Source organism: Pithys albifrons, chromosome 20, assembly GCF_047495875.1.
Source record: "Pithys albifrons albifrons isolate INPA30051 chromosome 20, PitAlb_v1, whole genome shotgun sequence".
NCBI lineage: Eukaryota > Metazoa > Chordata > Aves > Passeriformes > Thamnophilidae > Pithys > Pithys albifrons.
Genome location: NC_092477.1, coordinates 7,249,396 through 7,264,285, shown reverse-complemented (window position 1 = coordinate 7,264,285; position 14,890 = coordinate 7,249,396). Strand labels below are relative to the sequence as shown.

The window sequence follows — 14,890 nt, the reverse complement described above, 5'->3', positions numbered from 1 at the left end:
TTCAATGCAAGAAGCAAGATGAAGCTTGAAGGGGAGTTGGAGAAAAAGCACACAAGCAGATGCTCCCACTAAGCGAGATCTGGGTGATTCTGTGTTCTGTCCCAGCCCAAGCAGAGCTTTACAGTGGTTGTTCTCACTGTGCTCACCGAACTGAGACAGAGGGAAATACAAACTGATTTATCCCAGGTTGCACTGAGAAGTCTGAAGCTGAAGCAGTAACAAAGTCTCTATCTTTGAGATGCTCCAACACTGCTTTAATTCCTTTTCATCTCCACTCCCTGCAAAGGGCAGCCTTTCACACACCAGGAGACTCCTGCTGAGAACAACTAGACCTAGACAGACACTGGAACCAGCTCCTCCTGCATCAGGGGATTACATCCTCCTCCACCTCCCCTTCCTTTCTTCCTCTGCTTAAAGCAAACAGAGCAGCTTGCCCTTTCTTCTGGCTGTTCTCAGCCAAAGGGCTGCTCCTGGTCCGAGCAGACACCACCACTTTTTGTTTCTTGTCCCTGGAAGCAGGGACTGGTGAGGCACACAGTGTCTCTGGCTCCTCCAAAGTCTTTTCAGGTGTTCACATGTGGGTGGGTGTGTTGTATGTATACAACATCTGATTCAGTTTAAAACACTTTCCCTGAAGGAGTAAGGGAGGCAGTCTGGCAGCTGCTGCTCTGAGGAATCCTGGCAGGTCTTCACGCCAACAGAATCCTTCTCCAAAAATAGGATTTTATTTTCCTGTTGGCTGAAGGTGAAGCTGCTCAAACCAACCAGCCCTCCTGTCTTGTCTGCGAAAGACTCTATTTGCCAGTTGGCTCCAGCCAGGTGAATCACTGCCCAGGAGTCTCTGCAGGGATGGAACTTGCAAGTCAAACAATTTAAGTAAGGAAAAAAAAAGAAAAAAAAAAGGTGATGGTGGAGAAGCAGGACTGAGGGTGAGAGAAAGCATTCACTGGAAAAAAAAAGGAGGAGAATAAAACAAACAAGTGTAGCTTATGTTGGCAGGTTACACCTCTGAGAACATTTCTGGTGTGGAGAACAGACTGAGTCCCCTCCACAGATGGGTGAGAGGCTGGATCAGCCCCAGAGAGAGTCACCCCAAAGGGAGCCTGACAGACCCTGTGCTCCTGGGGTGCCTGCTCTCTGGCTGTAATTCATGAAGCCATACAGGAGTCTAGACCTGGTTCTGTGGCAGTTTTCATCCCTGCAAAGAGGGAGACACATGGACTGATGGTCCTGCTGCAGCTCTGCTCTTTTCTCACCTGAAAGGCGGCTTTGCTTTCTTTCCCTGGGAACCTTCACAGCTCTGGGTCACCTCTTCTTTGGATAAAGATTTCATGGCATTTTAAAACATAATTACCCCTCCAGCTGTGGGAGCACAGCCCTCCAGGACAACACAAGTAGAAATCTCCTGAAGCCCCTTAAACCAAATATCACTGAAGTTAAATATCAGCCCTTCCACCCTCCTGCTGGTACAGGATCTCTTCCCTGTCTCTGGGGCTCCGAGTTCCCATTGCACAGATCCACTGGCCTAATGCTGAAGAGCACTAAACCTCCTTATTTATTGCCAAGATTTCCTAATCAAGCAGCCTTCTAATCAAGAAAGTCACGCAGCTTTAGTGCCTAAAATGTTTTAGACTCAAAAGTGATAGTTGTATTGTTTTTTCCTTGTAATTTCTAAAGAAAATTATTTTGGGGTTTTGATTTATGAATGAGCATCTCCTGGAAGGATGAAAGATGACCTTGTGCTTTGGGAGACCTTGGTTTCATTCCTCACAAGATTTTTGAATGATGATGGACAAGTCACTTAGGGACATTCTTAGGGAAAAGAAACCATCTTGGGGGTTATTTATTTTCTTTCAGTACAAGTTATGGGTCTTGGCACCTTTCAAACCTTCTTCTCTGTGTTTTCAGTACTTTGTTGTGCCCATTAAATACATGCTGATATCGTTCACCTTGCCAGGTTATTTGGGTGACCTAATCACAAACGTAAGAACATGTGGTAAGTAACCATGCAAGCACCTCACCACAGAGATTTGGGAAACTCCAGACATGTGGAACACAACTCAGGCCAAAAAGAGATGGTGACATTTGCTCTGGGCTCACGCCTGCATTTCAGAGTGGTGAACCAGGCCCAGAGGGGTGGAGAGACCAGCTGCCCAGTTTTAGTGTCCAACTTAATCATTAAAAAAGTCACTGGTTGCTCAAACTAAATCTATTTTAAAAATTTAGGTTAACACAGAAAAAATAGAGCAAAGAATTGATTAAGATGACTAACAGGAAAAATCCAATCCATGTGCTAAAACTCTCTCATTAACAGAGGAGCTTTGTGTCTTGCTAGTTTTCAGGATCCCCACTGGACTTTTCATGCAAACAGAATGATTAAAAGCATATCACTTTTTAAAAATCAATCGGCTCCTGAAGAAGGCACCAAATATTTTGGTGCTATGCTGGGGTACTGGCACAAAACAGAGCTACCCAAGTCCTGTCCATCAGCTCCTACAGACCTACCTACAGGTACTTTAAAATGCTGTTCCCAGTTTCTCAAATCTCAACTTATGTGGTGCAGGAGAACTTTGGTTCTCTCCAAATGCAAGGAAGGGTCTCAGCATTCAAAGCAGAGAAAAGACTGGAGCAAGAGAGGAGCTGTTTATGGTCTTAGTCCCTATGGAGAGGAGCAAAATTTATGTTCTCACTAATTTGTGGTTATGCCAGCCTTCCCAGACACATGGCAAAGCATGTCCCCCCATTGTTTGCATGGACAACAGCTGAGACTGTGTAACTTGGCAAAGCCCCACACTCTGACGTTCACCACGAAGATATCTCAGCCAGCCGTCAAAAAATTGGGGGAGGCTGTAAAATGAAACCTTCCTAAACCTGAGGCAGCTCTGCTTTTGGCTATCTAGAGCCTCCCACAAGGCAATGCCTTTGTTTATGATGCAAGAGCCTACCCACGCTGCTGGGGAGGGCAGGGGTGGCACACACACTTCTGACACAAAAACCAATATACTGAGACTTGGTGTTCACTCGGGGCAGGAGTTAGTACACTAAGGCAGCAGGGGAGAGGACAGCAGACATGACAAACAGCCTGGTGAGGGGGATCCTGCCTGTGGTCAGCCTGTGGGAAGCAGTGCCAGCTCCGGCACTTTGCACCACGCTAATCCTCACAACAAACACTGAGGCTACGTCCAAGTGGCTGCCAGATCACTGCTGGCTCTCGCAGGTAGAGGGGAGGGAGATTTCTGGACTCACCTACACACTGATCCCTAGTACTTAAAATTCACATGTCACTTTGTGTGGCATCTTCCTTGGCACGTGAGCCATAGTCCTTGGTGTTTCCATGCTGAGCTCCAGCTGCTGAGCTCAAAGGAGGGCTGTCCAAAGAGAGTGAGGTATCCCTGTGTTATCAGCCACTGCATTGACAAGACTGAAGGTTTAAGCAACCAGTCACTTCAGCCCCAACCTTCCAGCCCACCTCTAAACAGCCAGATCCAGGGATATTATTTCAGACTCCCTTGTGCATTGAACTTCTATCATAACTCTCCCCCTAGCCCACTCCCAACCCTCTCCTCCCCTCCTCCTCCAGAGTTCCAGGGCCCATTGCTTGGGATGCACTCGCCTCTTGCATTGCTGATGCTGGGCAGGGAGGGCTGGGCAGGAGGTGGAGTCAAGTGTTTCCACCACAGACTCACCCTGTCCCTCACAGCTCTGCAAAACTTAACTTCCCTGGAAGGATTTCAAGATCTGACTCATGTCCAGTTCTTCTATTTTAATCATTCCCTCTTACATCATTCTCAGAGGCCCACAGTGTCACATGCAAAACTCCCCCAGCCCCCTATTCCTCCTCAGCTGAGCATTTAATCCACTGCTGGTCTTCCAAACAAAGCCAGGTAGAGAAATATGTGTGATACCAACTCCTTTTCTACTCTCCAGAGCGTTTACCAGTGTGGATGGCAACTAATAAGGGCCTTCAAGAGCTCATCACTGCAATGACAACACTGAGATAGCACAGGAACAGCAGCTGCACCAACAAACCTAATGGTGTGGGAATGGGAGAGACCAGAGGAATCCCAGAAAGTTCATGAATACCCCAAACCAGCTGGGAGACAGTACCAGTCAAGAGATGAGTGTTAGGACAAGAACCAGGTCAGCTGGCTCTTGCTTTCCATTCTCCCAGTGACTTCCTGAATACCTCTGGATGTCACTTAATCTTTCTGTTCACTCAGAAATACAAATGGGCAGCATTGGCCCATTCAAGATTCCTTATTAAGTCTGATATAAAACAGGGACGGAGCCAAAACTCTTCAAAGGAGCCAAAGAGAACAAAGGTGCTCACGTGCAGCCATTTAATCCCTTTTCTAGATCCCAGCCTAAATGCCTCCACTGCTGAGAGATTCCCTGCTGATCTCAGGGGAGCCCCTTGCTTGTAACAGTGACTGCCAGACCAAAACTCTTGCCTGGAAGATTACAAATCCTGGCCAACCAACAGCTGGAACACTCTGAGCCTGCAGCATGCTCTGCAGAACCGAGGCAGAGAGCAGAGCCCCTGCACCTAACGACAGTTGCTGTGTTTGTTTTACCCTGGCCAGTGAGTCATGGTTACATCCGTGGGCTCTGCAGTTACTCAGTTCAGGGGTTTCTGGTGCAACCAGCCCCTTGCAAAACCATAAGATCTGGTACAAATTTCCACTACCCCCCCCATCAAAAAAAAAAAAAAATCTGCTCAAGCGCTCCCAATGCCAGACAGAGAAGAACAGCCAGGATGAATGTGGTATTTTCGGGATGTTTGCATGGCTTTGACAGTGGGAACACCAGCAAGTGGTAGGCGTGGGACTCCTGGGAGGCATGTGTTTGCATGCAAAGGGGACAAGGGGAAAGCACTGGGTTTTTCTGTGTGTGGGAGAGTGGACATTTTACGAGAGGCCTATGAGTACAATGATGTCCAGAGGTCGAGACAAACTCAGGCTAGCATGAAAGACAAGGTGCAAAGGCAATTAGAAACACCAAACTCCAACATGCCTGATCTCTCTGCTGATTCATGGAGCAAAAAGCTTTATCCTATTTGCTAAAGGAGACAAGCAGAACTGCTTGAAAGAAAGCAGATGTGGGAAAGGCATTATTTCTGTCCTTTCCCTGTTTCCTTTGCTTATTTCAATATTTTTCACACCTGCTCTTGCCTTTTGCTACAGTCAGCACATTCTATGCCATGCTCACAGTTTCCATCTTCTCTTCAGCCCTACCTGCAAACACCTCTTGCTCCTGGCCAAGCTCTCACACCTATCTGGTCTCTTTGCTCCTCAAACAAGTCTTCCCCTGATCTCTTACACCACCGAGGTCAAAAAGGTTTCTAAACAAAACTGCACTTGCATTACACAAATCAGGTGGGACAAGGGTTGGAAAGAGTCACAGCAAGAAGAGGCAAACATGTTGGGACTGGTGGGAGCCCGGAGCAGGAGATGTAACAGAGTATGGACACCTGGGATGCTTCAATCATGGTTGGGAATTAAAAGGGAAAAGGCAGGCCAGAGGGAGACAGGGCGGGAAGTCATTGTAGAAGAAGCGTAAGATCCAAGGGAGCATGGAAACAGTGGGAAAAAGAACACAAAGTGGGCAGAGCATGGAAGAAAGGAAGATAACCATATCTCTATCTTTGGTTTTCTTCCTGCTTGAGAAGAGAGACATGGAAAGGTTTGTTTGATCTCCCCCTTTAGCTCCCATCAGAAGATATGAAGGGACCCAGCCAAAAGCCAGATGTTTTCTTTCCAGTTTCATTCAACAAGGTCTGCATAATAGACGAGGAAAAACTTTACCGGCCTACCCATCTTGCCCCTCTTCCCAGGAACTCCAGGGATCCCCTGCAAGGAAAAAACACAGAGAAAAAAAAAATGTCTGGTTGAGAAAACAAACAGCCAACCAACAATATAAAACAAAAACGAGAGGAGAAAGGAGAATGCAAAACAGGCTAATGACTGCGGCATTGTTCGGGAATCAAAATGTCAGCTCCTTGCAGTCAGCTGCAAGAGCAGAGGACAATTAACCTTCACCCATTAACTGTGGCCTCCCTGAGGACACGCGCAGGCAGCAGCATCCCCACCCAGGGCAGCAGGCTGGGGCTGTGCTTAGCAGGAGCAATCATTAAGCTACTGGTCTGGAACCAAATGAAGGGCCACCACCGAGGCACTCGCTGGAGAACTTCTGTTTGTGTTTCTTATTTAGTTATACAAGCATTAAATCAGCGTTGCTAGAGCACAGGGCAGTCCCCTCCCAGGCAGGCACACACACGCTCACTCCCACAGGCTCCCAGGGCCTCTTGTTTCTGGAGATTGCATTTGAGGGAGGAAAAGCTGGAATAAAACAGTCTTCATCTTCCAGCGACCTTCTTTAGGAGCTCTCACAGTGGGAAGAGCAGGGTCCTTGGATGGGAAGAGGGCAAGCAGGTGGGGGGGGTGTGGGGGTGAAGAGCAAAAAAGCAAGGGAAGTCCTGCAAAACTCTGTACAGGTGGGTTTGCAGAAGGGGTGGGAGGACACATGGGAACAGCAGCCACAGCTGCCCCACCCAGTCCCATTCTTGACTGCCAAACTCAATGTAACTGAAAGCAAAGGCATTATCAGAAAACCCCAGGCACTGGTGCTCCCAAGAGCCAGGCTCTTTCCAGACATCTCCAGCTGCACACCCAAAATGCTGAGACAGTGTGGCTGGGATGTAACTCCGGTGGGAGCAGGGAATTTTCATGTACATTCTCCCCACCCCATCCCACTAAGATGAACTAGTAAGTGGGAGTAGGAAGGCAGCCTTTAAAGTGATGGAAAAGTTAGAAAAACTCCTCTCTAGTCAACAGTGAGGTCTGATAGCCATGCCTGAAGTCTGGGTTTTCCTGAGCTGAATGTCAGCATTATACAGGGACACAGGTCCTCATTTAATGGTAGGAGAGCCATAGTTAAGCATTAGCCATGCTTGACTCCTTCCTCAGGAACAAGGGATAGAGAAGGTCACACCAGTCTCTGAAGAACTGCATTCAACCAACACACCAAGGTTTCCTTCACAAAATACTCACTCGTTCTCCATCAGCCCCTGGCAGCCCAAATAATCCTGGGAGACCAATATATCCCTAAAGAGAAGAGGAAACAAGTAGTCAAATACAATTCCCTGTTAGCATCCAGTCTGTCTGTCTTTGCTGAACAGCAGAACAACCTCCAGCGTTGGTCAGTGGCGGCCGTGATGAAATAAACCTTGAGGCAAGTGTATATGCCCATGGACTGCATGGTGCTGGCTTCCACGATGTAGTCCAAGGGCACATACCCTCACACCAGGGATCATGAGGACTCCAGGCAGGAAGAGGCCAGCAAGAAGAGACCTTACCTGGGCTGGCTCTAAGTGTACCTGAGGGAAATGGAGCTTGGTTCAAGGTTAGCAAGAGTGATGGCAAAAGTAATCTACAGGCTTACACCTCCTTTTGTCTCTCCAAGGGCTCTTTGGTGCTCATTTCCAGCTGTCCTGTTGCACCAATCCCTTTCTGCTTGTATTCTGTCACCTGAAGGTCACACACTGCAGCCTCTTCTGAGGCAAACACCTCCTTTTCCTGGCACTGGGGCTTCAAGGGGAGCAAATGGGTTCTGACTCTGCCCACAGCCTGTCCCTGCACGCTCTGTCACACCACCAGGACCTTGTGCAAACCTTTCATCAACCCAAGAACTGAGGGCCCTGCCTGGGCTGCGAGGGGCTGAACCTGCCATTCCAGACTCATTGGATCCATGTGTGAGGCTTATCTTGTCCATCCACACAGATCCTCTGATGCCCAACTACAAGGAAGCTTTTGCACCAACGTGTTTCCCACAAAGCCTGCTCCTTCCACACAGTTCCCTATGGCCTTGGGATCCTGCTCAGAAAAGACATGCTGCATAAAACACTACGTTCTCCTTTCCTTGCCACAATGGCAGCCTTGTGTTTAATCCCTCTGCTCAACAGTCAGGACAAAGTTACCTTGTGTGCTGGGCCTCTGCAAAGGACCCATTTGTGCCAAACATGCCGAATCAAGAGGAAGTGAATGTCAGCAGGGAGCCCCCTCCGTGGCACCTCACTGTTACAAGAGCCAAGTGCTAACACTGATTTTCTCTCATCTTTCTTTCTCTATCATCACTAAATCTTTTACTGCCAACCCCACCAAACTTTGTCACCAATCCATTGATCCCTTCAGGTCGCATTTCCTTTAGGGTAATGCCTCGCTGGGAAATACTGTTATATTAAAATGATCTTTGCCTCCTGAATCCCAAAACAAACCACATAACTCTTGAATTTCTTCCTGCAGAATTAAAAAAATAGAGGCGGAGAATGGAGAAGAGTCCAGAGCTGACTTCCTTGATCCACAAAATGTGCAAATCTCACCTTAGTAGTCAATTCTGATTGATTGCTGTTGAGCTGAGAAATGGTTTTCTTGGGTATTTATAAATATTTCAGTCCTCAGGCACCCAGGGGTGAAAAGTGGAAAATAATTTCCAAGTCTTACATTCTGCACATCTACCACATGATGATTACACAGGGTCCTGGTTAGGGCAGTGAAACAAATGCAACAGGGAAAACTGCAGCCCTTGCAGAAGTGAGGGGAGCAAGCTGTGCTCTTGCATCTTCCTCTCTCCTGGAGGACACTGAACGTGCCATCTCCCTTCCCAGCTCAGGAATACAGCTAGCTACAGGGTCAGCATTTGTTTATTCCTTGCAGTTTTCCTAGTGATGAGACCCAGCTGGTTGAATTTACTGCATATAGAGAAAGTATCACATGTTAGAGAAACAGGGGATTTTACTGGCTTGGAATCTCATTGTGAATTTATAATTGCAGGAAAGGAACAAAATGTGATTAACAAGAGCCTTAAGTAGTAATAAAAAAAAAATCCTTTGCAGGAAGAATAAACCCCCAGCAATTATATTTGGTGAGCACAACCAGGCAGGACAGAGATGTTTGTATTTGCACATGGCTTCAAGATGCTGGTTTGCTGTTCTGCATGATGATATAAATCACTCCTAAACCAGGGCTGTACCCAAAGGAGCCCAAATGCAGCATGGTCAGAGACCGCTGAACCACATTTATTGAAACTAAAGAGCCCTTTGGGAGATGGGGCTTGCAGGCTTTGGTAGGAATTTGTAAGCTATTCTTTCCCCTCCTGCAATGTGAGCTCTGAAGGGGTTGACTTTATCACCAGCACTATTGGGGAGCTTTGATTGAGGTACATTCCACATTTGATTCAAAAAGTTTAGCACTGTTTCGGAAAACAAGCACTGCATACTTCAAATCCCCTGAACCCAACAACTTAAAGCAACTAGTTTCAGGATTACAAAATCAAGCATAAAGTTTCTTGAGATGGCTTTGATAAAAACAAGCAGAGAAAAGCCAAATGAAAGTCTGCTTACCCGAGTGCCTTTTGGGCCAGCTTCCCCTATGGGGCCAGGTAAACCCTAGAACAGAAGGGAAAATAACAAGGACAAATGTGGACAAGTTTAATTTAAAAAAAACAAGCAGTACAACCCCCCCTGCACCATCCCTGTGTGGTTCTGCTTTAAGAGCCGAGCCCGAAGGGTATCAACAAAGGAGAAAAAAAGACAAAATGATACAAATAACAAATCTCCCATTGTTGGGGAGCTGGGACTCGGCAGAACCTGAGACTGCTGCACGTAGTGAGCCTCCCAGGGGCTGAAGGAGAGATTTCTGGCCATAAAGATCAGCAGGGCTGTGACAGTGCAGTGCCCAGAGGCTGCCTCACACCTCAGATGTGACACACAGCGATGCTCTGGGCCCAACAGCTCCCCTTCATTTTCCTGCCTAACTGAACACATGCATAGCAAATGTATTCCAATACCTGTTCAGGGAACACTGATGCAGTGAGAAAGCCTCTCTAATTTCTGCAGCCTAGAAAGTCACTTAGCAGCGCAGCTACTGTGATATCTCTGACCCTTTACAGCATCAACAGCAGTGGAAAGAATTGAAAATACATTCCCCATTTTACTTCTGTGCCTATTGCTGCTCATTTAAAGTACTGCAAAGAAGAACACTGTAAAAAATGCAAAAAGAATTTTCATGTTTATAATCTTCTAGCAAGATTCCAGATTAATTTTTGTTTTCTAGTTCCAAATGTTGTTGGGACTTTTGGGGTGGGGGGGACAGGGAGTCAAGGCCAAATCCATATTTTCTTCAGCTGGCAGCATTGCAGGCTCAGTCTGGGATGTGAAAGTCGGGTTGTGCTCTTTCCTGGCTCCTGCACCTTTGCCAAAGATTTCAGGCATCAGGATGAAGTTAACAATCCTGCCCATGGTGCACAAACCAAGCCTGAGCCAAGCACTCTCTGCCATGGCTGCAGAGCCAGCACAGCTGACAGGAGTAACAAGTAGTAAAATCTCAGTAAAGTAAGCAGCTCTGATGCTGGATACACACAGCATTCAGGTAGGCTGAAAAAAGCTGCATTAAAAAAAAAGAAAAAAAAAGATCACTTTCCTGATAAAACCACATTTTAAGAAGGCACTTTTGTTCTTCGAATGCCAAGGTACAGATTTTATCCTGCTTATCTGAAGGGCTGAATTGCTGAACAACGTTCACTGACTTTGTATGTCCAAAATATCTTGGACATCTTCTTGGTAGTCATCTAACACAGATTCACATCTTGGAGACCCTTGGACATGCACATCTCTAAAAGCCTTTCAGGGTATGAATGGAGCATTTAGTCAGGTGCATAAAGCTCCCATCCAGTTCTGCCATCTGCACTCTCCAGTGTGCTAAGCAAGGTATCAATTTAATTTTCAATTTAACATGGGTCATACATTATTGAAAGTTTGAGGCAGGGGGTTGTAGACTTGTTCTTCAACTCTTGTTTATGTGTAATACAATAACTGGATACACATCTGGGTAAAAATCTCACATCTGAACTCATGACAGCTCTGAGGGCTCAAGACAGAGCACTTGGACTTTCTGACATTTGTCTAGTCTTTTAGCTTACAGATAAATGTGGCAGAATCCAACACTAATGTCTCCATTGTAGAAAACCATTACAAAGTCACTTCACCACAAATTGTTATAGAACTGGATCTTCTGCCTCCAATAGGTTCCATTTACGGTCTTACAAATTCTTTCTCTTTATTTCCTTTCTATTTTTCAGCTTCTTAGATTAGTAAAACAAAAAAGTGTCCAACGACCATTTTCCAATTACACTCCTCCATTCCTAAAGTTACCTTTATTCACTTTTCATAGTGAAAACAAAAATTTGCTTTATTTTCATCATCTTCCTGCTGCTGAAAATATGATTTTTATACATATTTATGGTCCATGCATGATTTTACATGTGTTCATATATATATATGTGTTAGTGCAGTTTACTAGTGAGAGTTCATCTGAATCTTCTCCTTCAATAATCTTTTCCTTCACAAGTTGCTGACCTGTTCAACATTAGATGCAAAATGTGTCTGTAAGAGAAGGGTTAGCAGCTTGCTGTTTCTTTGCTCTATTGCTGTGAGGTTTTTATTTTGACTGTTGTTATACTGAAGCAAAATTTGGTCAGAATTTGCTGTAGAAATTCAAGTTTTATCTATCACAGGCACAAAATACTTTCTAACAACCTTTCAGAATCAAAAGACCACATCATTGATGCAGCATCTTGGGGAAGGAAGAAGGAAAATATTCAGAGGTCAAATACTCAGATATTTTCTAGAGGTCTGCACCATCTTTAGTGGGTCATGAATTTAGCAGGGCATATATTTAGCTACCTGCACACCCAAATCCCTAGTCTGTGCACAGCACGATGAGATTTACTGCACCTGCCTGCCAGGATAACCTTTGGCACCTGGACTTCCAGCTGGTCCTCGTTCGCCCTTTGGAAAGCAAAAAGAGAAGGCACAGAAGGTCAGGTGAATGTCCCACTTGGGAAACAGTTTTAGCTGCTCCATTCTTTGAGCTGAGGGAAAAGGAGGTGGAATGGATTAACCCAATGCACACTTATGGAGAGGAAGAAAATATTAAGGGCAGATAGTGGGATAAACTAATGAGGGGGGAAAAACCCACAGAAGAAAGTCAATAGCTCCATCCACTAAGCAAGTGCTGGTGTTTCTCCTTCTCCCTCCATCTGCAGGGAAAGCAGCAGATAGGCTGAAACAAGGAGGTTAAGAGAAGGTGTAAGGCTGCATCTATATCTGGCATATGGAACCGTTTTACTAGTGGGGAAGTACTGCCAAAATTCTTCAAAACTAAATGGATTCATGTATAATATCCTTTAACATCACTGCTAACAGGGCCTGCTATTCATTGCCTTTTTTTTAACTGCACTGCAAACATCAGACTTAACCAAATAAAGAGGAGGGAGAAAAGGGGAGAGAAGGAATGGGCTTTGGAAAGGGAATTACATGTTAGTACTTACCAAGATATGGTTAGTAAACTCCAGGTGAAGTTAATGTAAAAGACAAATAAAGGGGGAGGATGGTAAGCTGGTATTTCTTACCCCAAGTAAATGTAACATGGCCGAACAATAAAAATTAGAAATTAAATTTAGAATGCCCAAAGCAGTCTGGTCCCACCATCCTGCTGGTGCTGGGTCAGTGTCTGCTGGCAGCTCCCAAGCTCATGACACATCCCAGTGTGTGCTGAACTCCCTGGAAGGAGCTGGCTGTCCACTCCAAGCAAGCTGCACCACAGCCAAAGTAGCATCAGTTGCAAATCCATCCCTTAAAGGTTCAGTGTTGGAAACTGGGAAGACTCACCTGCTCTCCAGGGTGACCTGGTGGTCCAGGGTAGCCTTTATATCCCTGTCAAAATAAGACAGAAGAGACAAATAATAAGAAACAAAAATATAATAAAATAATATGGCTTTGGTTTTCTCTTTGCAGGTGGGAGTAAAGTTCTGAGGAGAAGCAGAATTTTGGATATGGGGTAGCATTACACACTCATGCAAACTTTTAATGTGCTGCTTTGTGCTTTCATCACCCAAACGTGCCAATGTGCCCCACTGGGTTCTGCGGTGGTGCTTATTCCAGAAGGAATTACTCCCTGAGCGTATTTAAAGTGGTCTCTAGGCTCAGATCTGTCTATTTGTAATATGCACCTTGAGCAAAGCTGTCCTTAATCCTCAGGAAACCACAGGCCTATAGGATGAAATGTTGGCTTTGGACTCCCCAACATGAGTCGCTTGTGTTTCAGAGCACTCACTCTCACTTTAGAACTGGAAATGCCACAGGAAACACCAAAACAACCATTTACTCTCACAGGAAACTTCAGTTCCTTTTCTACTTCGAACTTGTTCTAGCATCCAGCTTTTCTAATCTAATTATTACAAGATATGACAAGATCTTATCTTGTCATGGTCAGATGACAATGGTGAGCAAGCGGCCTCTTAACCTGCTCTCTCTGCTGAATTAATTAGAAGGAGCTTCAATCAGCTTGCTTGCTGGCAAGTGTTTCAGGCTTCAAATAATTATTCTTGCAGGTCTTTCATAAACCTTCTTCAGTTTGTCAGTGTTTTTTTGGGGATTGGGGGGGTGGGAATGCAGACACTGGAGCAGGATAAGGGCAGCCTGAGCAGTGTGTCTTCTAAGGGCATTTGCATTCTCCTGGGTTTACCCAAAGCTCACTTCAAACATGGAGCACATTCTGCAAGCAGCAGATCTTTCTCCCTCTTCTTTATTATGTTTCTTCAGCTATTTAAAACAAACTCACTTCCATCAAGTTGAGTCAGAGCAGATTAGAAAATTATACTCGTTTACAAAGATGACTGTTTAGCTGGACTACCAGTGAGATTAAAAAAAAAAGAGCAGAAAATTTAACTTGAAACAAATGTAGAGAAAAAAATAAACAAGGAACAATCCTTGCACAAATACTACACAAATAACAAAATGCTTTCAGGGAGGATTACAACTAATTGTAACTCAGTCTCTGCTACTCACACTGTCCCAGCCAAGGCTCAGCACATGAAACCTGTGGGGAGCATCCCTTGCTCTGGAAGCCATCACCAAACCCTGGTGTGACCAAGCACTTGGCCTTTTGCTCTCTTCAACAGAGGAACATGGAACTGTTTCTGCCTCCAGGTCCACACCTCTGCTTAACAGCTTTTTTATTCTTCCCAAGGGCTGTTCCAGACCTGCAGCCTGAGCCTTTGCTGGCGGTGGTATGCAACATTCTCAGCCATCCTGGCCACTGCCCGCTCCCCTCTGCATTCCTCCTTCCTTGTTATTGCAGACATTTTGGCCTGGAAAGATGCTGATTCCCCTTTCACCAGTTCTCTCCTGCTTGACCTTGCTGATGTACCATGGCCAACACTTGGATGGAGTCGCACCTCCTAATAAGGTGGTGGCTGACCTGAAAGACCATTTGGCTACCAGCAGGCCCTTGTTTGAATCACCTCAAAGGTCCTTTCTGGAGCATTTCAGCCAGAGGCTCCTATTTGGAAGTGCCTCAGCAGCTCTTGGAGCAGGACCAGCAGACAGGACTCTCTGCACCTCTCCAGAAATCTGCCCCATGATATCCTCTCCATCTTGTTCTCTCCTTGGCTCCTCAACAGAAAGGAGGAAGGATTCTCCACCCTGGTTGGGTGTCTGGGCTGAAGGTGAGAGCTGCCAACAGAAGCAGTGCTGGGTTCAGCATCTCCAGCCGTGCCGTGGGACTTAGCACAGTACCCAGGGGGTTTCCTCCTGGGTCTCTGCCCAGCTCTTCCAGTCTGGAGCAGGAGCTACCTTTGTCTCCAGACAGCGGGAGCACCTGCATCCATGAACACAAACACTTAGAGATGTCTCACTCCCTTCACTAATAAGAAAGAGGTGCCTGGCTTGGCTGCTACAAACAATTCTGCTCCGACTGGGTCCCTGCAGGACGGGTGTTTCCAGCCTGCAATGTCCACTCACAGCAGGTGGCTGGATGAGACGTTCAAAGCACAT

The 14,890-nt window shown here is 46.0% G+C and overlaps 1 protein-coding gene across 1 annotated transcript in view; it reads right to left on the bottom strand.

Annotated features, from left to right (window-relative positions):
• COL27A1 (collagen type XXVII alpha 1 chain) overlaps positions 1-14,890 on the bottom strand; it is a 145,956-nt gene that overhangs the window by 87,304 nt on the left and 43,762 nt on the right. Inside the window, exons 9-13 of the mRNA XM_071574400.1 lie at positions 12,725-12,769; positions 11,789-11,842; positions 9,398-9,442; positions 7,050-7,103; positions 5,805-5,849 (exon numbers count right to left, since the gene is read on the bottom strand). Coding sequence (XP_071430501.1) covers positions 5,805-5,849; positions 7,050-7,103; positions 9,398-9,442; positions 11,789-11,842; positions 12,725-12,769 — 243 coding nt within the window. The remainder of the gene's footprint in view (positions 1-5,804; positions 5,850-7,049; positions 7,104-9,397; positions 9,443-11,788; positions 11,843-12,724; positions 12,770-14,890) is intronic.